General features: G+C 45.9%; 1 protein-coding gene across 4 annotated transcripts in view; it reads right to left on the minus strand.

The window, feature by feature from the left end:
* Nucleotides 1-23,814, minus strand: part of HCK (HCK proto-oncogene, Src family tyrosine kinase) — a 216,870-nt gene that overhangs the window by 111,474 nt on the left and 81,582 nt on the right. For all 4 annotated transcript variants that reach the window (XR_015297624.1, XR_015297623.1, XM_086932677.1 and 1 more), the window contains exons 2-4: nt 21,116-21,196; nt 5,606-5,897; nt 326-362 (exon numbers count right to left, since the gene is read on the minus strand). Coding sequence is in view for 2 of the 4 variants with exons in the window: in XM_086932677.1 (XP_086788803.1) it covers nt 326-362; nt 5,606-5,719 (151 nt within the window). In the remaining 2 variants the exon portion in view is untranslated. The remainder of the gene's footprint in view (nt 1-325; nt 363-5,605; nt 5,898-21,115; nt 21,197-23,814) is intronic.

Below are 23,814 nucleotides of genomic sequence, written 5' to 3' on the forward strand. Positions count from 1 at the left end.
ACAGGATACAGAAGGTACCACGGCAAGTAAAGAATTAACAAAGGAAACTAAATTAAACACAAGCAACAACAGGTTAGGTAAATAGCAACCAACACATAAGGCTCCACAAAAGAAAGTATCAGAAACAAAAGTAGAGGAACTGTATTATAAAAACAAAAAAGAGGTGACAATGCGGTACAGAGCTGCCAAATAAAAAAAAACATAATAGCATTGAGAATAGAAAAGTTTTGCAGCAAGAGAAGAAATATTAGAAAAAACACTGAGATTATAAAAGAGGAGTAATAGAATATCAGATAAAAAAAAATATTAATATAAAACTACCTACCATCTGAACCATGGGGCGGATTCAAGCTGTTTTTACTCTAGAAAGAAATTAATAGATATTTCGGAGGGTTACAAACAGTGGTTTACAGATGAGACAGGCAACTGTATAAAATTAAACTCTGACATAAATCATCATACAGCAGTGCACAGTCAGTAGGTCTGATAGTGGTAGAACGCCGCAGACTATGCAAGCTGTTATTTTTTTGGGACATTTTTTGAGGAAGGACTATGTAGCACAATCTGACTTGGTCTGTTTCTGGAACGTATTTCCACTTATAGCAAAAACTGTCTCTTTCACATCACTACAAAACAGAAGTCCTCGTCCTTGGAACCCCCCCTTCAGCATGGGACAACACCTGGTGGTCCACCGCCCTCGGAAGCCCACCTACCCCCTGAGAGCATGCCAAAAACCTTAGCATCATACTCGATTCTTCACTCGCCATGAACCGACAGGTCAAAGCTGTCACCTCCAGCTGCTTCAACACACTCTGCATTACCCGCAAGACCTTCAAATGGATCCCCCGAGTCGAGGAAGACAGTCACCCACGCACTCATCACCAGCAGACTGGACTATGGAAATGCACTCTACATCGGAATCAACAAATCTGTACTCCGCAAACTCCAAACAATACAGAACACTACGGCCAGACTCGTCCTCAGCATCCCCTGGCACAAACACATCAGCCAACACCTGCGGAGACTCTACAGGCCCTCGTGGAGAAGAGAGTCCCTTTCAAAATACTCACTCACGCCTACAAATGCCTACACATCAACTGACCCAAATACTTCAATGAGAGAATAAACTTCCACGTACCCAAAAGAAACCCTGCGATCGCCCAACCTAACACTGGCCGAAACCCTGCACATCCACAGAGCAGGCGAAAGATTGTTCTCTCACATTGCAGCCAAGACCTGGAAAAAACTACTGGCAGACATCAGACGTCCCCCCTTCCTGGACACCTTCAGGAAGACTCTCAAAACCTGGCTCTTCGGCTGATAAGAGCTGCGGACCCTCCCCCCCTTCAGTGCCTTAACCCCTTAAGCGCTGCGCCTATACCTGCGGCCGACGGCACCACTACCTCGGGAGTGCTGCCGTCGGCCGTTGGACGTTCCAACTGCACCTGCGCAATGGAACGTTCAGCACTGGAGCTGGACGTTCCAAAGCAGCTAAGGTGTTAAGACCCTCACGGGTGAGTAGAGCGCTTACAATTCCCTGATTGATTGATTGATTGCATGCACTAGAAAAACAACCTTTTATCATTGTATGCACTACACGAGCAACCTCGTGCCAATGTATGCATTAGAAGAGCAACCTTGTGTTAATGTATGCACTAGAAGAGCAACCTTGTGTCAATGTATGCAGTAGAAGAGCAACCTTTGTTATTGTATGTACTAGAAGAGCAACCTTGTGTCATTTTATGCACTAGAAAAGCAACCTCGTGTCATTGTATGCACTAGGCTAAGATGTGTGGCACTGCAAGCATCCCTACCGAAAGCTACATTCATTAACCTGGGGGATATACCCACAAACTCTAGAATGTAGAGCATGGATAGACACAATCAGTGCACCATGAGCAAAGCATGAACTCACAAACAGTAGGGGCCTGTGCATTGTGCCTGTGCAATCATATTATAGACAAACGGTCTTTTCAACAGTGTGGAGAAACTAGGCTCTTATAAGGATGCCCGAAGTCTGAGTGAACGCGTGCTTTGTCTACAGAGGCCTGAACGTGCAAGCAGGCCAGGGCTCTTGAATATGTCAGCGACTCATATCGAGTTGGCTACATGTGTTTGAATATGAAAACAACAAGGTGGTGGATGCAATGCTTGAATGAATCTCATGATTCAGAAAAGGGGGTGGTGATGAACAGAGTGTCTGAATTAAGCAGACCACTCTTACCCAGTCCAAGGATCAGGGCTTGATCCATCACCGTTTTTTAGCTCACTGCACCATCCCAGCTCAGAACTTGGCTATATGCAAATTAGTCTGACCCTGGCCCAGTGCATCATGGGAACAGGGCAGACCAAACTACCAAGCCAATTCTTATACTGGGAAGGAAACAAGCTACCGGGGACCGGTTTCTGGCATTTCAGCCGTCTTCGGCCCGGCTTGCTTGAATCCTGATGGTGCAATGAGCTAGGGACTCACATCTGAGTATACCCTTCCACGCTTATGGTGGACAAAAATGATTCAGAAAAGGGGGTGGCGATGAACAGAGTGTCTGAATTAAGCAGACCACTCTTACCCAGTCCAAGGATCAGGGCTTGATCCATCACCGTTTTTTAGCTCACTGCACCATCCCAGCTCAGAACTTGGCTATATGCAAATTAGTCTGACCATGGCCCAGTGCATCATGGGAACAGGGCAGACCAAACTACCAAGCCAATTCTTATACTGGGAAGGAAACAAGCTACCGGGGACCGGTTTCTGGCATTTCAGCCGTCTTCGGCCCGGCTTGCTTGAATCCTGATGGTGCAATGAGCTAGGGACTCACATCTGAGTATACCCTACCACGCTTATGGTGGACAAAAATGATTCAGAAAAGGGGGTGGTGATGAATCTCAGCCACTGTGTTCTGGTTCAACGAACCCTGGCTTGGCAGTTCGGGATGGCCTTTTCCCACTGGAGCAGGGTCAAGACTAATTTGCATATAGCTGAGTCCAGCTGAGTCCAAACTGAGCAGGCATGGTGTGCAAAATAAATGACGGACTGGGATGTGGCCCTGAGTAATAACCATTGACTGATATTAATTCAAGCATTCAATCCATCACTTTCTCTTTTTATACTTTTGAATAGCCAACACATTAAAGTGATACCTACTGGATTTACCAATTCTTGTTTTGATATTACAACAGTTTAATGCGTATTTTTTCATCAAATTTGTAAAATGATTATATTTTCAGAATTGTGAGTTGGGACGCTGAAATATGGTTTTAATTACAAATTGCACAGAAGTAATCATATTCCTGAAATCCTCAGAGTCTGAGGGTTATGAAGCTTGCATGCATACCTTTATTCTACTGATAAGCTAAATGAGGTGACATAGAACCTTGCAGCCCATTTTTGCATGGAGTGCCACATGACTCAATCCTCACTCTACTTGACCAACAAGCTTCATGTAATAGAGCTGGTCTCAATGAAGGTCTATGCTGGAAAGTGGTCATGAATTGGGGGTAATGTCAACTTGCCCACCACATTCTGTTGTGGGTGCCCACCATTTTCAGCTATGTCACTCTTAAGGAGGTCCACAAAGAAAAGCATGCTGGAGTACCATCGCCTCCGCCCAGTAGTACACAGAGTGAAGTCTGAAAGGGCTCCTACCCTGGTCCCTTCATACACTGAAGCTCATGTCAAGCTCTGTACTTCCTCACACTCAACATCCCACACACTCAGAGCAGACCATCATGGTTTATGTGAAACATTGAACATCCTCACTCTCAGCACACCCTACACTCGGTGTGAAGTGCCATGATTTGTGTGAAGCATTGTACGCATTCAAACTCAACAATCCTCACACTCAGTGTGAAGTGCCATGATTTGTGTGAAGCACTGCACGCCCTCACACTCAACAATCTTCACACTCAGGGGACGATTCACAAAGGACTTCCACATTCAAAATGGGGGCCCGGAGTTGGGGCGGAGGGCCCGACTCATACCGGGACCTACGTAATGAGTAACTGCAGTGCGGGTGTCCTTCTGCGAGTGCACCCACCTACTCCTCCCCCCCACACATTACCGACTGCGGGGTCTCGGCCTAACTGCATGCTCCCATAGGAAAATGTGAGTATGCGACTGCACCATGTGCGGTTGCATCATAATTATGTGGTCAGGACCGCCGACCGGAGGTCGGTCGGACGGTCCTGTTTGCGCTATGATGTCGGTTGGAGGCAACCGTGACCGACAATATAATCGGGCCCCGTAGTGTGAAGTGCCATGATTTGTGTGAAGGGTGATACACTTGTGAACCCAATAACCCTGGGCAAAGCACTACGCTACGCTCGGGTAGTTTGCGAAGTTTGCGCTACTACTACACGAATTGCATGTAGCACAGTGCAAACACAGGTAGTGCAGCGGTCATTTCTTGCTTGCTTGCGGTCCTCAACGTCAAGTTGGCGACCGCGAGCAAGCAAAATGACATCCTAGCGAGACTTTTTCCTCGTTCGCGATCAGCAACATCAAGTTGGCGATCGCGAGCGTGGAAAATAAACCTCCCGAAGAGATTCTCAAAGCGGGGAGGTCAGGTTTCACCTTGCGAGTGGTCGCGTACGCTCGCAACTGCTCGCGATGAGAAACTACCAATCCGCGTTGAGAAAGCTGCCGATCGAGTAAAAATCTACTCAAGCGGCAGTTAAAGACAGCTCACTCTGTGCAAGATGCCGTTTTCAATGATTGCACAATGCGGACAAGCATCCGGCACTGTGCAATCATCACGAACAGCGCACTACACAGTTTCTGTAATGCGACGTGTAGTTCGCATAGTGCGAAGTACACTTCGCGTAGCTATGCGTAGCGCTACTTCGCAAACTACGCCCAGCTTAGAACCCAACATCCCTCACACTCAGTGTGAAGTATCATTATTTGTGTGAAACATTTTACACTCTGGCTCAACAGCTTGGACACTCGGAATAAAGTATTATGCTTTGTGAGAAATATTATACACTCACACTCAATACACCAGCACACTCAATTTGAACTCCCATGCTCTGTGCGAAATATTGTACCCTCACATACGGAAAACTCCCCACACTCCATACTTCAATGTGAAGCACTTTACATCCTCACTCTCATCACACCCCTCACTCCGGCCCATGCGACCTGTTAAATTTGTCATAATACTGCAGATGAGATAATTGCATTCCCTCATTTGCAAAAAACATATTATTACTGCATATTCAGTACTCTGTGCATATAATTGGAAAGAGCTTGATGGAACACTTTTGTTCTGCATTTGGGAGTGCAGAGACACCACCAGTAAAAAGCTGGTAGTGATAGGGCACAATTCTGCCATACCATTATGAAGTCTTCTCATATTCATAATAGGGCAGTACTGCATTACACTAAATGAGGTCCCTGTGAAAAATGGATGGTAATCTGGATAAACTGTATTTTTGGGCTGCACAAACATAAGAGTGTCAGAATCGAATACATCGCTGCGGCACACCGCACACTCAGTGTGTGGTGTTACATTACAGCAAGGCCCCCAGCCCAGCAGGGTGCCTAACGAAAGTAGTGTTAAAGACATCCCTCCTTCCCTGAGCCTATGCCGTGTGCACCACTCACCTGCTTGGTTCCTGAGGTGGGGTCCTTCACGTACAGCGCGTGCTGAGACTTCTGCGAAGTGTCATTCAAGATTTTTCCATCCGCTTGAGACTCTTTGGACTTCACACACCCCATCCTGTAGCAAAGAGGGGGCCAAGGAAAGAGACAGGGGCAACAGTAGTGGATAGAAGGAGGTAAGGAAAGAGAGAAAGCGAGGGAGAAAACAGTGGGACAGACTGAGACAGTAAGTGAGACAGAGGAGAAGAAGAGAGCAAGAGATCTCTCGAGAGAGCGACAGACAGAATGTGGGGTCCTAGGGAAGCCATCAAAGATAGGAAATCGAGGGAAAGGAAAATACAGAGAAAACAGGAAAGAAGAAGGTAGAAAAGAATCAATGATCACGTTTAGCATGAAGTAAACAAAGCACCTTGGTGCATAGACAAACCACCCAACCAGGACTGCAATGATCTCACAAAGAGTGAATAAGGGCATTTCATCACAATGCAACCTATCCATAGTTTCAAAAAACATACATTTTAACACTTGGGATCAGATTTAAAATTGTACGGATGCCATTTTGTCCGGGAAACAAACATTACAATGCAGTCATTACAACGCACTACCTTTACCATGCAGTAATTACAATGCAACATCCATTACATCGCATGCCATTACAACACAGCCAATACAGCACGTCACTACAACGTATGCCATTACAATACATGCCACTACATTGCATGCCATTATAACCCATTATAAGGTAAGTAATGGGAAACAGTCATTTTTACCCCTACACTATCCAACACATACCCTACTGTTGCACTCACTGGAGTGGGAATAGTAATTCTTACCCCTACACTATCCAACACTTACACTACTGTTGCCCTAAAAGTATTATGCATTGTAATGGTATGTGCTGTAATGGTATGTGTTGTAATGGAATGCGTTGTAAGTGTAGTTTCTAAAAATACGTTGTGATGGCATGCGTTGTAAAATCATGCGTTGTAATGGATGCTGCAATGTTACAACCGCATTGTAAAGGCATGCATTGCAAACGTTTGTGTTGTAACGTGTCCTATTCATTTTGTCCAGCATGGTGGTAGAGGACATTTTGTTTGCCACCCTGTCAGACTTCTATACGCAACATTTAGTGATCACTGCTGGCACAGAGGTGGTCTCTGTACCTTGATAGGAACTGCCAACATGATGGTTCCTTTCAAAGTATAAAATCGTTTGGTGGCAGCCGCCATCAAGTCATGTAACCTCAGAAAGCTTTATTCAATTCATAGAACATATCATAAAGCGCATAATCAAATACACAACAATTTAAAAAAGAGATATACTCATAAAAATATTATCATTTAGAACCTAATTAAGATACCATGTTCAAAAGGTATTAACTCATTATACTAAGACGTCGGCATACAATAGAGACATAACCAGATTAAAATAACAAATTATTCCTTGTAAAAATGCTTGTCACAAGTAATATAAAAATGTCAATGACTGTCAGTCTATAACCACATTTACCCGTACCGCTTTCTGATTACAAGGACGCTCCTTATGAAGTTCACAACAGCAGTGCAGGCATCAATAGAGACCAACAAATATAAATATCGAAAACCATCTCTATAAGAACAGGGATGGTACTTTCTCAATAATGGGAGCAAACACCTGCTCCTACTGTTTTATAAAGTGCACCAAATAGTACAAAGTGCAGGGTGCTTTGTTTGGTCAAATTATCACCGGGACAAGGCGTCAGCTTGTCCACCCAACCTCCTTGACATGGAAAGGCTAACAGAAAGTGCAATGTGCCTAATAAAAACCTTGTAAGATAAAATCTATATTGCGGGTTCAGAATAAAATGTAAATAAAACTGTAAATGATTAGTAAAAGGACTAACCTCAAAAGAACTCGACAATCTATGTTGTGTCTGGCGCTTCTGATGGTGTAAACTGGCCGCGGCAAAATAAAGCTGATTTAATAATGTCTTTTGATTTAGGAAATATATTTTGGGGGGTTTCAAAAAGATTACGTAAACTCATCTCAAAAAACATAAATTTCAGATGGCTGAACCAAGGGATCTTCTCAATACTGAACACAGCAAGACAATCCCTGAAGATGGCTCTCGAAGAACCTAAGCGTTAAATCTTTGCCCATAATAGCAAGGGCGTGAGGCCAATGTGGTCCTCAATATGTTCCAAGCCTAAATCGGAGTGACACAATGTGATAGAAGCACTTTTGGGAACCACCATCAGTATTCTAATGAAGTTATTCTCTACAACTTGAGGCTTGTTGCTTCTGCTATCCCCCAGGCTCCTGCTTTATACGTGGTAATAGAAAGGCATTTTGATGGCTGTCAACCAAACTTTTACAAACTATTTGGTTTTCCTAAACAAACTCCCAAAGTGGAAGTTTATAATTGAAAAACAAAAAAATTATTGACCTTTACCCATTATTATTTTTTTCTGCCCTTCACTGGCAGGTTTTACTTAGTGCTGTCTGGGGCACCATAAAAGGACATCACAGCATCCACACTAAAGTGCTAGCAGTGAAATGTCCTTACTCCAATCGGCCCCTACTCTATCCAGCTGTCAGCCAGTCAAAGATTTTGTTTATTTCGACCCTGGTCATTAAACAACCTTAACACCATGATCAATACGAATACAATTATACATTTTAAAAAAATTCTTACGTGGTATAAAATTATTCGCACACTTAAAATACATCAGTTACAGACACCTAGTAATTCATAATAAACTGAGTGATTAATAATCCTTTAAAAATTCCTTAACTTCTAAGAAAAATGTTCCTACTGCACGTCACATCCAAATATATAATTTCTTTAAAAAATTGGAGCGCTTGTCTACGCTCTTAGATACCCTATTTTAGAAGAATTGGCTTTAAAGATAAATTTTGAACAACCAGTAGGCTTGGGAAATCTTATAGGATATGCAGACAATCACAGTTTACATTTAGCCAGCAAGTACATTTCCCATTGGCATCTACTGCCGCAGTTTCCACAGTGACGTGCAATACAAGGGTTTGATTCAATTCTGAATTTTAGCAGTTTGCGGCCTACTCCAGCGGTGAAGCAGGGCCTGGAGTACTTTCACAGCCGGGCTGTAGTGCAACAACATCGGCCAGGAGAATCGGGCTGGGTCCGGTCGACCGGAGTGGAGGCTTTAATTCAGCCCGAATTTGGCAGCGATCGCTTTCATTGCTCAGCATCGACCGAGGGGTGAGTCTGCTTGCTGCCGGCTGCGGGTGGGGGCCCCCGTCCCGCGGACCCGGTTTGCGCCCGCCGGGGTTCGGTTGTTCGGGGTCTCTGGCCTGCGGCCTTAACTGGATTGACCGTGGCTGCGGACAAAGACTGGTCACCCTTCGCATTTGCACGTTCGTGGTCCTGTCTGTCCCCCCCCCCCCCGAGGATGCAGCGATCGCTTTCATTGCTCAGCATCGACCGAGGGGTGAGTCTGCTTGCTGCCGGCTGCGGGTGGGGGCCCCCGTCCCGCGGACCCGGTTTGCGCCCGCCGGGGTTCGGTTGTTCGGGGTCTCTGGCCTGCGGCCTTAACTGGATTGACCGTGGCTGCGGACAAAGACTGGTCACCCTTCGCATTTGCACGTTCGTGGTCCTGTCTGTCCCCCCCCCGAGGATGCCAGATTCACCCGGGGAGGTGATTGTGACTGATATCGGGCATGAGAATATGGATCGAACCGTGCATGAGCCATCGCTGAGGTCAATACTGGCAGAACTTTGGGCATTTCGCTCACATGTGGATACTTTGTTGAGCAAATTGGACACGCGTCTATCTGAGATGCTCCTGGTGGAACCGGGCCCAGCCTTATTGTTGGAACAGGACTCTGCAGCCGTTCATACCGCGGCCATTTTGACTCCGTGCGAGAACCCCTTGAGGAAACACGTATTGGAACCATCGGATGGTGCCCTGGGAGACGGTGTTCCTGAGGATGTCACGGTATTGCTGAACCTTCCACCACCACCGGCTTTGGAGATATTGTCAGGCGTTCCCCTCCCGGAGACTTTTGTTTGTAACTTTCCTTTCATTTTGTGGCTATCTTCTCCTTTCCTGGTGTCGCTACGACTCCTGTGCAAGATACATTGGGACTGTTCAACTAGGAGGGAGAGTTCGTCTGCGTCTACAGTTCCTATGGACTCACTGCTTGCCGGTAGCCATGGGCTGCTTTCTGATGACTCTCTTCTTCTTTATTGCTTCTTTGTGTGCCTTTGGGTCTCGCCGGGAGGGGTTCGTGTTCTTGTTCGGAAGGGCCAAGGTTAAAATCGACTGGGTCGGGAAGGGTTAGTGTGGCTTTCATGAGTGTTGGACCAGCAACTGTTTGCTCTAAGAGGCTGGGCGGTGTCTCACGGCACCCTCTACTTTCTTCTATATTGCTGTCATAAACTTGTCTTTTAGTGATAGAGGGTGGCTGTTTCAGGCGGGGGGTCTACAGGGGCTGGGAGCCCACATAGATATGTCCTCCTCCGTTCTTTCTCCTATCTTTGGGGCTTAGTTATTAGGGGCGACAGGCATGCTGCTAGTGGGGTTAGGCTGTAGCCATTTGCAGGGGTGCAGGGTGGGGGGCTGGAGTTTTTTTTTTTATTTTGCCTTTTTTATTTTCTATGGCCTTTCTTTCCTTCTCTCTCTTTCTTAAAGGATCAGTATAGCTACGAATCATTCGGATTATTATCGTGTGCTTGTATTTCGTGCTTAGGCTTTTATGATATCCTGATTCCTGGGTGGGCAGGATCCGAGTACTGGCGCAACATGGAATGTATATTGTGGGTTTTTGTACCGATCTTTATGCTCTGGCGCCAATTCTCCATTATAGTGGTTATTACATGTATATCCTGTTTCTTACCCTGTCCCCCCGCATTCTGTTCGATTGTATGGCACCTGATCCTCTCTTATAAAATATAAAATGAAACCTCTGTCTCATCCTGGAACCCAGTTGTGCATTCTAATACAAGTTTTATCCTGAATCGCTGCCGGACCCTTGGGTTGTCGGCTGATGAGCTGTGCATTACGGTGATGTCGGAGATTTTAATTTGTCTAGCGGCCGGCCCATGCGGTTGTAGGCCCATACTTGTATTTTTATTGAATGCAACAATAAAGGTTTAAAAAAAAAAAATACAATTTGCCACACGACAAAAAATTAAACTTCCAAGTTGTCTATGATTCCTAGGCTGTATCCAAGGTGTCTGGCAATCTCCAGTTATCTCACTTGAAGATGTTGTAACCATGCTGCTGTCCTGTTTAACTTCCAGTGGTTCCATGGACAGACTGACAAGCGTTGGTAGGATTTACCTTTGGGGATGCTTGAGGATAGGGTAAGGGGCACACTGAGTTCTCCAGTCTGCACTACCTCTCCTCTTATAGTGTTTGGTTAAACAAGAAGAGAGAAGGTTGATGTACACAAATAAAGATATACAGTACAGAGGAGGAGCTACGTCAGCAAGCAAGATGACTTTACCCCAAGTCTCTGTGTGCATGAACTGTTCCGCACTCCGATGGTGAAATCCGGATACTTTTATCGGCTTGTTTGACGAAGTTCCATCGAGTTGAGGTTTGCGGCCTACTCCAGCGGTGAAGCCGGGGCCTGGAGTACTTTCGCAGCCGGGCTGTAGTGCAACAACATCGGCCAGGAGGATCGGGCTGGGTCCGGTCGACCGGAGTGGAGGCTTTAATTCAGGCCGAAATTAGCAGCGATTGTTTCCATCGCTCAGCATCGACCGAGGGGTGAGTCAGCTTGCTGCCGGCTGCGGGTGGGGGCCCCCGTCCCGCGGCCCGGTTCACGCTCCCCGGGGTTCGGTGGTTCGGGGTCTCTGGCCTGCGGCCTTCGCCGGATTGACCGTGGCTGCGGACGAAGACTGGTCACCCCTCGCATTTGCACGTTCGTGGTCCTGTCTGTCCCCCCCCCCGAGGATGCCAGATTCACCCGGGGAGGTGATTGGGACTGATGTCGGGCATGAAACTATGAACCGAGCGGTGCATGAGCCATCACTGAGGTCAATACTGACAGAACTTTGGGCATTTCGCTCACATGTGGATACTTTGGTGAGCAAATTGGACACGAGCTTATCTGCGATGCTCCGGGTGGACCCGGGCCCGGCCCTATCGTTGGAACAGGAATCTACAGCCATTCATACTGCGGCCATTTTGATTCTGTGCGAGAACCCCGTGAGGAAGCAAGCGTTGGATCCATCAGATGGGGCCCTGGGAGATTGTGTTCCTGAGGATGTCATGGTGTTGCTGAACCTTCCACCACCACCGGCTTTGGAGATAACGTCAGGCGTTCCCCCCCCCCGGAGACTTTTGTTTGTGACTTTCTATTTCTTTTGTGGTCATCTTCTCCTTTCCTGGTGACGCTGCGACTCCTGTGCAAGACACATTGGGACTGTTCAACTAGGAGGGAGAGTTTGTCTGCGTCTACAGTTCATGTGGACTCACTGCTTGCTGGTAGCCATGGACTGCTTTCTGATGACTCTCTGCCTCTTTATTGCTTCTTTGTGTGCCATTGGGTCTCGCTGGGAGGTGTTCGTGTTCTTGTTCAGAAGGGCCAAGGTTGAGATCGAATGGGTCGGGAATGGTTGGCATGGCGTTCATAAATGTTGGACTTGTAATTGTTTGCTCTGAGAGGCTGGGCGGTGTCTCAAGGTACCCTCTAATTTCATTTATATTGTTGTCTTAAACTTGCTTTTAGTGATAGGGGGTGGCTGTTTCAGGCGGGGGGTCTAAAGGGGCCGGAAGCCCACACGGATATACCCTCCTCCGTTCTTTCTCCTACCTTTGGGGTTTCAGTTATTAGGGCGACAGGCACGCTGCTAGTGGGGTCAGGCTATAGCCATTTGCAGGGGTGCAGGGTGGGGGGTTGGAGTTTTTTTTTTTATTTTGCCTTTTTTATTTTCTATGGCCTTTCTTTCTTTCTTCCTCTCTCTTTTTAAGGATCAGTATAGCTACGAATCAACAAATTCTTATTGTGTGCTCGTATTTTGTGCTTATGCTCGTATGATATCCTGATTCCTGGGTGGGCAGGCTCTGAGTGTCGGAGCAATATGGAATGTATATTGTGTTTTCTTTCGTACAGATCTATATGCTCCGGCTCCAATTCTCCATTATAGTGATTACTTCATGCATATCCTGTTTTTTACCCTGTCCCCCGCATTCTGTTGATTGTATAGCACCTGATCCTCTCGTATAAAATATAAAATGAAACCTCTGTCTCATCCTGGAACCCAGCTGTGCATTCTAAATACAAGCTTTATCCTGAATCGTTGCCGGACCTCGGGATTGTCGGCTGATGAGCTTTGATGTACGGTGATATTGGAGATTTTAATTTTATTAGCGGCCGGCCCCCGCGGTTGTAGGCCCATACTTGTATTTTTATTGAATGCTACAATAAAGGTTTTAAAAAACAAAAAAAAAAAAAAGATATACAGTACAATTGAAAAAGAAATGTATGCAACAGGCCATCGGAGCAAAAATGTGCATCTGTTAATTCTCACTGCTGGTGCTGCTCCAGTTGCCCAGTTGTTTTCGTTGCCACCACCATGCCCATAAATACACACATAATCTCAAAAAGAGCATGTGGATTCAACAATTATTCATAATATTCTAACATTACACCATCTCCCAATCTGCATTTTGCTTCCTTCCTTCCTGTGACACCATCTTATCTCTCCTCCCTCACTCTAAATTTGTCAAAAAACGGAGATCTAAATGTAAGGATTTCCTATCCATATTTTCTATTACATTTCTGCAGCAGTTTTGCAAATGGTGTTCAGTAAATTATGTGTGTTTCTTCCAAAATCGTGTGGGGCCCACTTCCCTGATTTATGGTAAACTGAAGATGTCATCTTGGTACCTTGACTGGTCTTCAGCATGAGTTAGATCCATTACTAAAGGCCGGATTGACAGTTTGGTGGATGTGATACTTCATCACAAATGTTGGAGTGCAGATTTGACCTTATCTCAAAGACGGGTTTATCTCGTATTCTTCTCTCTTAAAGGCCAAGTTCAGTGCTAAAAAGTTTTGCTGACATCTGGAGTCTTCGGGACTTATCATAAATCTTCAAATGTCCAGTCCTCAACCAATGCGACAGAAGATAATTATTGGGTTCTCTTCCACTCAAAAAAGGACACATTTTTCTTGCAAAAGCAAGAACACAGCATAAATAGACACAGGGGCCAAATCACAAAGGGCCTCCGCACTCGTGGTGAACACCCTGCATCCATGGCGGTGGGCCCGCACTTGTGACTGGGCCCACACCTGTGGCGGGACCTCCACGATGGGTTACTGCAAGCTGAAAGCTGACCACCACAAACTCGGGGACAAAGTGCGCCTCAAGGAACAAACATTCGCGGAGCTCAAACCAGTCACACAAAACCACACCACAGCCCTCCAAGACTTAATAGACAGGGTGCATGACCTTGAAGACAAAATAGAATATGCAGAGGGGTGCTCGAGCCACAACAATATTCGTGTCGTGGGACTTCCGGAGGGTGAAGAGGGACGACAGCCGAAGGACTATGCCAAGCATTGCATCAGAGACTTGCTCCCCGCTGGTACCCTGTTTCCTCACTTTGCTCTGTGTGCAATATTGTACCCTCACGTACGGAAAACTCCCCACACTCCATACTTCAATGTGAAGTATCATGCTTCTTGTGAAACACTCTACATCCTCACTCTCATCACACCCCACACTCGGGCCCATGTGACCTGCTAAATCTGTCATAATACTGCAGATGAGATAACTGCATTCCCTCATTTGCAAAAAACATATTATTACTGCACATTTAATACTCTGTGCATATAATTGGAAATAGCTTGCTGAAACACTTTTTTCTGCATTTGGTAAGCAGAGACACCACCAGTAAAAAGCTGGTAGTGATAGGGCACAATTCTGCCATACTATTATGAAGTCTTCTCATATTCATAATAGGACAGTACTGTATTATACTAAATGAGGTCCCTGTGATAAATAGGTGGTAATCTGGATAAACTGTATTTTTTGGGCTGCACTTCCCTGATTTATGGTAAACTGAAGATGTCATCTTGGTACCTTGAGTGGTCTTCAGCATGAGTTAGGTCCATTACTACAGGCCTGATTGACAGTTTGGTGGATGGGATACTTCATCACAAATGTTGGAGTGTTGATTTGACCTTATCTCAAAGGCGGGGTTATCTCTTATTCTTCTCTCTTAAAGGCCAAGTCCTGTGATAAAAAGTTTTGTTGACGTCTGAAGTCCTCAGGACTTATCATAAATCTTCAAAAGTCCAGTCTTCAACCAATGCGACAGAAGATAATTATTGGATTCTCTTCCACTCAAAACAAGGACACATTTTTCTTGCAAAAGCAAGAACATAGCATAAATAGACACAGGGGCCAAACCACAAAGGGCCTCCCGCACTCGTGGTGAACACCCTGCATTCATGGCGGGGCCAGCACTTGTGACTGGGCCCACACCAGTGGCGGGACCTCCACGATGGGTTACTGCAGTACAGCGGTCCTGCCACGAGAGCGGGACCCCCGCCACGATGTGAGGCCTCTTCCACAAGTGCGGAGGCCCCTTGTGAATCGGCCCCTCAATTGTCAGAGTTGTTACCTCTCTTTCAATCTTCAGCCAGAGCTTGCAAGAGGAAAGTGCATGCCAGCTAATGCTGTGCGCCTAGACCGCCCGTGCACCACTGTGGCAGTGAGAAAGGGAAACAATAAAGGTGGCCCAGCTACCCCTGAGAAACACACCAAACACGTTGGATCTGAACTGTGGAGCCATAGGGAGAGGCTGTTACATGAGTTTTGAAGCGGACTGCCTGTCCCTAACTCCCCCTTCTCCTCGCCTGGATTGGTGCTACGTGAGTGGGCCCAACTCGCCAATACAGCTTGAGCCGCTCTGGGACGACTGTGCAAGACAAAGTAGAAGCGGACAGTCGCCGCCTGAGCTGGGCCGCGAGGCTGGGCAGACAAAGTGGGAAAAACAGTGCAGAACTTACCCAGATGCAGACTTGCCCGGAGGTTGGATCGGGCCTAGGCTATCTGTTTAAGATGTCGAGAGGGGCACTGGTGAGAGGGGGCGCTGTGCGCCTACACCACGCTAGCTGCACCACGCCACTGTGATGGAGACACAGAAGTAGCGTGCACAGTAAGACCGCCGTCTCCGTATACTTTACCATAAGCTGCCAGATAGTGCCCAGAGATGACTAAGTTTTCGCCCACAGGCCAGCAGGCCCATAGCTAGGGCACGGAGAGGTCAGGCACCGGGGAAGTCCTACCTTCCCCTTTTTAAAAAAGAAAAACAGACTTGATCAGGCCTCACTACGTCCACATAAGGTAGAGGCGGTAACCAGACGATAAAACACGGTGTGTAAGTTGCACAAGCACATCCCGGTAACTGTCAGCCTCATAAACCACATAGGAAGCTCCTCCATGCGACTGAGCCTACTGTACCAGTAAGGCCCCTACCCTGCCCTGATAGCACCTACACAGACTGGCAACGATGCCGACAGCACAGCAATTAGTAATGGCCGTCTACGCACCAACACCCAGCAACTAAATACACGGACTGGCGGCTCGGTACCGACAACGGTGGAGATCGACACAAACGCAGAAATGCCACGTGCAACGCTCGCTGCCAAGTTGGACTCTGTTCTGGCAGTGGTGGAGAAGATAGGATTGGCGCTGGAACAGACCCGCTCCTCGTTGGGGTCTAAAATTGACAAGGTTACCTCAGATTTCACCCTTCTGAAGGCTGACCACCACAAACTCAGGGACAAAGTGCGCCTCCAGGAACAAACTTTCGCGGAGCTCAAACCAGTCACACAAAACCACACCACAGCCCTCCAAGACTTAATAGACACGGTGCACGACCTTGAAGACAACATAGAAAATGCAGAGGGGTGCTCGTGCCACAACAATATTCGTGTTGTGGGACTTCTGGAGGGTGAAGAGGGACGACAGCCAGAGGACTATGCCAAGCATTGGATCAGAGACTTGCTGGTACCCTGTTTCCTCACTTTATGGTCGAAAGAGCGCACCGCATCCGGCGCAAAAGCCATAGCCGGGAGCCAGCCCATGCCCATTCCTGTTTAAAGTGCTCAATTATAGAGACAGAGAGGAGATCCTAAGCGAAACCCGCAAGCTGGCAGACATAAAGATAGGAAGCAGTCAAATCATGGTCTTTCCATATTATACTGCGCAAGTCCAATGCCTAAGAAGTGCATATACAGCCGTGAAAAGACAGCTCCGCGACCTTGGTCTAAATTACTCATTGCTATTTCCTGCTCGACTTCGTGTTGTTGCAAAAGGATCGCTGCGCTTCTTCGATTCACCCACCGAGATTTGGGACTGGCTAGAAGAATCAGGAACATTGACGGGTCCCAGACCGCCTGTGGACAAAGAACCTAGAAAACTCAATAGAAAAAGAAATCGGAGAGGACACAATGGACACCTCTCTGGAACCGCAGCAACTTCCACGGCCCCTGACCTGGCACAGAGGAAGGCGGAAGGGCAAGAAGCACTACAAGTGGCCCCGACGCTGGGAACTGCAATGCAACATTCAGACTGCCACTTGAGCCCATCCAGGTCCTCGGCCACTGTGGACTCCATGCAATCCAGACTCGAGGACCCTGAAGAATTCCCATTGCCAGAAGTTACGTCGCAAACAGCCGTTGACAATATATGACTCTTCCCAAGGCCTCCTGTGCACTGTTGAGCATAACCCACGCAAGTACCTGTTGTGCCGACAAAATGTTGTGTTACATAATATGTTGAATATGTCACTGTTTTCTACACAGCGTGGCGCTGCCTCACACACGGCTATGCCCATCACATACCAAACACCATGTTAGGGGACATACGTGACCGGCACCTTCTTGCTTTGCACTGCAGACAGGCTGAGGAGATACACAACCACAACACAACATTAAGGGGCAAACCACTCTCTACCGCCGGCACACCACACACACACCCACGCCACACGCCACACGTCAGTTTGACAAATGTTTTTAGCCCTAGGTTGGGCAATACAGTTTGGACGAACTTCCACTCGGAACTCGCCCTCATAGTTATGCATAGTTTAGTTCATGCATGTAGCCTGTTTTTAGTGGCACTGAGATGGAGCACATCCCCGCAGGCCAGGAACTACAGCATTTTGCCCCCTCCAAAGCCGACTTGGTAAACGTAAAAAAGGAACATGGCACAGGTCAACGTAGTCACATGGAACGTGCGCGGTATGCACACGCCCTCACGTAGATATTCGATCTATGCCTATCTACGGCGCAGATCCACCAACATAGCACTGCTCCAAGAAACACACGTCCCACGTGGAACTGGGGCGCCTCCGACACCGATGGAGGGGCCAAATACATGGCACCAGCTACTCAGCACACACGTGAGGCGCCCTCATCTGGGTGAGAGCAGGGGTCCCGTTTACAAGAGGCGCTAATCGACCCCGAAGGCAGATATGCACTTGTGAGTGGGAGGCTCAGTGGTCAACCAATCCTAATTGGATCCATCTATGCCCCGAATGTCAGTCAACCCACAGTTTTCGAAGGCCTCACAAAAATTCTAGCAGGGTGGAGAGGAGTCCCCTGGCTCTTGGGGGGAGACTTTAATTCTGTGCTCAATGCAGACCTGGACAGATCGTTCCCGTCCTTGTCCAGGACTGCAGCAACGTCCAACGCATAGGTTCTCACAGACTGGCTGGCACACTGGGCGTTATTCGACATATGGAGCGCAATCAATCCGGAGGCTCGGATCTACTCACACTACTCAGCAGTGCACCACCTACATGTACGTCTAGACAGAATAGTGGGATCCCCCGCGCTGCTCCCTTTGGTCCACCATATAGAATATCATGATATCCCACACGTTTCGTCCTCATGTGGACTTCTTTGCTGTAGTCAAGAATTTCTAGAGATGAGGTATTTATAAAAATTCAAGCAGGTCATAATTGGAGAGTAAGTCAATATAATGTAACTCTCTCAATTACATACGTCAAAGTGATGTCCCTAAAAAAGACTTGATTAGCACGTGCAGTCTTTTAACAGCCAGTGATGTGGGAAATGTATCTCCCGTGCTTCTGTGAGGTCGTCCGGTTCTAAAAGAAGAATCAGTTGGGGATCGTGAATTTTAAGAATTTGTATTTCAATAAAGAATGAAAGAAATTTTGTACCTACAATCAAAATCTACCAGTGCCTTTCTTTGTTTGGGAAGATCTTGAGTATGGGTCATTAACAATCATTACTCATACTTCACTTATTGAGTGCTGGGCCAAACTTTGATTAAGATACTTTCACAGTGCTGACTCAGCCTGTCCCAGGTGTGCTGCTGTAGATGCAGACTTGGTGCACATGCTCTGGGGCTGCACCAGTCTCAGCGCCTACTGGGAGGGGGTAGCGGCCATGGTCTGTGCCTGCACCGAGAGAGAGATACCTTTTGACTGGCCAACATACAGGCTACATATATTCCACAGGACACGAAACACTAAAGTCACCTCCAGGTTCCTAGACCTGGGCATGGTGACAGCCAAGAGGCTAATCACAAAAAATGGAAGGCACCTGAACCCCCGCATATACAAGCCTGGAGGCGCTCTACCCTTGCGTGGGCCAGAGCAGAAAGTATAGCGATTCAACGTGAAGAAACCCTGGGCCTCAGGAAAATACCTATCTCCACAAGTTGGGAAGCGATTCTGGCGGCGCTACAACAGTGAGTGGATCAACCAGATCAGCCCTTGCAAACACCTGACCCGGTGGGGTATCTTTGCGCATGTGTCCAACACCCTTAAATACTTAATAGACATTAGACCCATTGTCCCTTGGTGTGCAATGACAAGCTGGAACGCATGCGCACCAGACACCAATTACCAAGGCAACCAACAGGGTCACATAAAGTGACATGCACGTACACAAATACCAGCAGCCATGCGGGGTTGTTTCAGCTCTCTTCCAAGTTTTATACCACGTCTCTCTTGTTTTATTTCCCCCCTTCTCTTATCAAATGTACAATATGTCAGATGAACCTAAGCCGAACTAAATTCAACACATTACCCGCAATGTAACAAATCTGTAAAGGACATATGAAGTAATGGGCCATATATGCCGTAGCCAGACAAATGTAAGATGCACGTTCCGACATATCATCATACCCGCTGCAGAAGCATATGAAAAGTACGCCGTTAAGACTATAAACATTATTGAATTTGTCGCTACAGGTTCTAGCACTATGTCTCAACTGTCTGAAATAGAAATGTGAAACTTAAAAACTCAATAAAAAATATATACAAAAAAAATACAAAATACTGAGCAACGATCAGGTGCTTCAGAGAATCATGGGGTAATATTTCTCAAATTGTTCCTCAGACATTCAGATTAATTCAAATTTCAGATTAAGGAAAGACGTTGTCCCAAACCCAATAGATACTTGGGCCTTGTTTTAAAGGGACTGCAACAAAAACGTTTCAAGCCCTTAATTTAGCTGAAATATCTTGACTTCTATCAAAAGTAGAATTTATCGAGGCAATAGGATGGGACAAGGGATTAGGGGAGTTGGGATGTCTTGTAATTTTTTTTCCATGTCTCTGATTTTCGTTTTGTATGGTTCACCTGGGTTCGATAAGCAGTATCCACAAAAGATCGCTCAACAAGCGATGAAGTGCCAAAACATCTGCAGGATTGCTCAACAAGAGCACTATCAACTTTTGAGGTCTGGGTTTTTCATTATCGGATGACTTTTTCTGACATGGGACTAACCCAATACGAACACTTGTTACCTCTATTGATACATTATGGATACTTATTCCCTGAAGGACAAAGAAGCAGTCAAAGTGCGACAGAATGCTGGTGTTTCCGTTTAGGATTTAAAGAAAGTGATAATTCAATACCTTGCCCTGAAGCAGCCCTTGTAGGACGAAACACATTGGCTGTACCTACTTGTTTTAGACAAACACTAAAATAAAGAATTGTTTTGCTTACACGGAAATACAGTGAATGGAATATTATTGAACATTGAAAAATCTCTTTAAGATTGTATTGCCTCTCATCTTTTGGTTGAAACTGTATTTTATTTATGACCATGTGGCAGTTGGTCGTTTGAGGTGGGCAATACACAAACTGCGACACAGAAGTGACTATACTGGGGGGTGCCTTTTTTTTTAGCCTTGTTGCCTCTCTTTGCCTTTAAAAATAATGGGAATAATAACATCTGTTTATGAAATACATGTATGCAATTCAATAACGTCAAGCTTGCCTATTGTGATTTCATCTCTTTAGGAAATGGTAGAACATTTATTACAAAAGTCTGTGGTAACTTTAAGGTGAGTTTGTGTGTTACAAGTCGGTAGCTACAAAACCAGTGAGTCAGACAGAAGTGCAACTTCCTATTTGCACAACTATACAGAAAGAACAAAAAAAATGGAAATTAACAAAATAGCCACATAGCTATGAATTGCTTCACACCTCCTTCATCATCAACATTACAATGCAGAAAGCACAAAAAATATCAAAAAGGCAACTCACCTAAAATCGTGTTGAAAAGGAAAGCACTAAACCCTCTGTAATCATTCACCAGCAGCTGAACGACAGTGCTCCAACCAGGACCTGAAAGGAAGTGATCACACATTGGTCAAAGTAAAACGTGTTTGTTTCTAAAATGCAGACATGCCAGCAATTTACTCATCCCACCCCAGAAGGGAACCAAAGTACATTTAACACTATAGGCTCCTGATGGTGTTACTGACAGCAACATAAGGATGAAAAACGATGAGATATGCAAACCAAATAGCTGTGCCTTTTTGTTAAAACCACCTGTAACATAAAATAGATGTATGAACTGGTGAAAAATGAAAAGAATGAAAACTGTGAGCACATGACGAATAAAGGAAGTGTTAGGAAATGTGAGGGAACAGAAAGTCAAAAGCCTGGAACGTTAGCACAGCAGGACAGTGATAACCACTGAGTTTGTGAGCACAAGTTTGCAAACAGCCCTGGTTAATTCTGGTGCAAAGAACAAGAATGAGGGAGGGGCAGGAATACTGAAAGATTGCTAGCGAGGGTTTTGTGGGAGCAAACCTTCCTCTAGGAGGGTGTGTTTCCTTTATGCATAGGTACAGGGTGTGTAAGTCTTTCAGTGTGTTGTCCTGATTACACCACAAGATCACAGAAGGCCAAATACCCAAGACAGTACGTGTTCTGAGCGCCTTGACGCTTAAGGATACCAGATTTTAAGGCGAGGCTAATAAAGCTTGACATGGGTAGATGATACACTGTAGGGAATGTTGAAACTTGTATGTCCATCATGATTTCCCCCTGGCACCCCTATCAAAATGACAAGGCTTTGCAGTCATATGCTGGTTATTCCATATAGACAGCTTGACTTAACATCAGTTTCTCTCTGACATAAGAACCGTAACCCCTGAATGGGAACTGCAGTAAGATGTTTTTTATGATTCCCATCAGTTCTTAACTTGCAAGTCCCTCTACTGGGAACCCTCTTACTGAAGTGACTGTACAATGTAGAAACAATCTTCTGGCCATTGGATGTAGTACTGGGTCTACTTGAGGGAATCTCCAGTTCATCTGATCACACTGTGGGAAGGGGTCTGTGTTGTCTGGAAAGTTATTCTACGGTATCAGCTTTGTCCAAACGTTTTCTCACTGAAATCTGTGTAGAAAAAGACATGCACCAATACTTCATGGACCAGCCAGTCTCTCGAGGAATTCTAACCCTGTTCAGAAACAGAGTGGAGGAGGACTAGCAGTGGCCTAAAAATCTCCTTACTGACCTCCAACATTAAAGAACACTAGGATGTGGAATGGGAATCCGTACTTGTTGCTTACCCGCTGCTGCCTTTATAGCGTCCCTTCTTCTCGTCTATCAACCTCTTTCACACAACCAGTCTTCTCCGATGCTCTCCTAGGCTCCATTTGGGGTGTTACAATTAACACCCAGAACTCTGCATGTATTTTATGAGATCACAAGACTGGGTTCGACAACCCTTGCTGTGCCAGATCTCATTCCTTCTCCCTAAACCTGAAACACTTTACTGCCTTTAACTAGTCACAGGTTCTACCCACTTTTCTGATCACACTCTCAATGCAATCTTTTCCCAAAAATGGTTTATCTAGTAGTCACCGGAAGTCACAGGAAAAAACTATCATCTGAAGCAATGAACACATTGCCATTTTCAATTTCATCCTCCCACAGCGACCACAGAAGATTACTAATAAGACTCCTTTAATCAGAACTCATACCTAGTATGGCCTAGGATCCAATGATGTCCATACAACAAACCTACTAATCGCTATCTACAGCCTTCGGTACAGAGGCGGCCCTCAAAGCTTTGCAAAACTACCCATCACTGGAAGGCTGGCTGGTTCACTCTGGATGTAAATATACCAAAAACTGACAAACACATCTAAGACATTTGGAAAAAACGCATTCACATTAAAAAAAATCAGTTACAATGACAGTTCAGCATTTACAAAGCAGTGGTCAAGGAAGCCACAAGATCTTAATACTCTCATTACATCTCAAATACAGAACACCCAGCTAAGGGCCATTTGTCTCTGAATTCTGTAACACAGAATGCACCTCTACTGCCCCAACCACACATTGCAACTTATACGGTATGCACCTGTTACAACGCATTTGTTACTCCGCACTACCATTACAACGCGACTTTTACAACGCATACCATTACAACGCATTGCGCTGGGGGGCGCTATAGGATAGGGAATAAGTATAATTTACTATCCAACACCTTCCCTAGGGTCCACGGGGACTGGAGTTAGAATAGTAAATTATACTTACCACTATCCAGCACCCCAAAGCGCTATGCGTTGTAATGGTATGCGTTGTAATGGTCGCGTTGTAATGGTAGGTAGTTGTAACGGTATGCGTTGTAACATGGTACATCCAACTTATACAGCACCTCATTAAAAAAAAAATGAAAACATCTTGACTCATGCTTTCAATTGGAAGCTGGAGAGGTCAGTCTTCTCTTACCCATCTCACCAAATCGGATGTACGTTGTTACCACGCAATGTATTACATCGCGGTACTTTACAACGCGTCTTTTACAACGCAAGTCGTTACCACGACTAGCTTTGTAGGGGTGCTGGACTTAGGAATAGTTAAATTTACTATCCCAACACCAGCCTACATACAGTAGGGAAGGTGTTGGAATAGTAAATCTACTATTCCTTAGCCTAGAGCG

Source organism: Lissotriton vulgaris, chromosome 7 (genome assembly GCF_964263255.1).
Source record: "Lissotriton vulgaris chromosome 7, aLisVul1.2, whole genome shotgun sequence".
In the NCBI taxonomy this organism is placed as follows: domain Eukaryota; kingdom Metazoa; phylum Chordata; class Amphibia; order Caudata; family Salamandridae; genus Lissotriton; species Lissotriton vulgaris.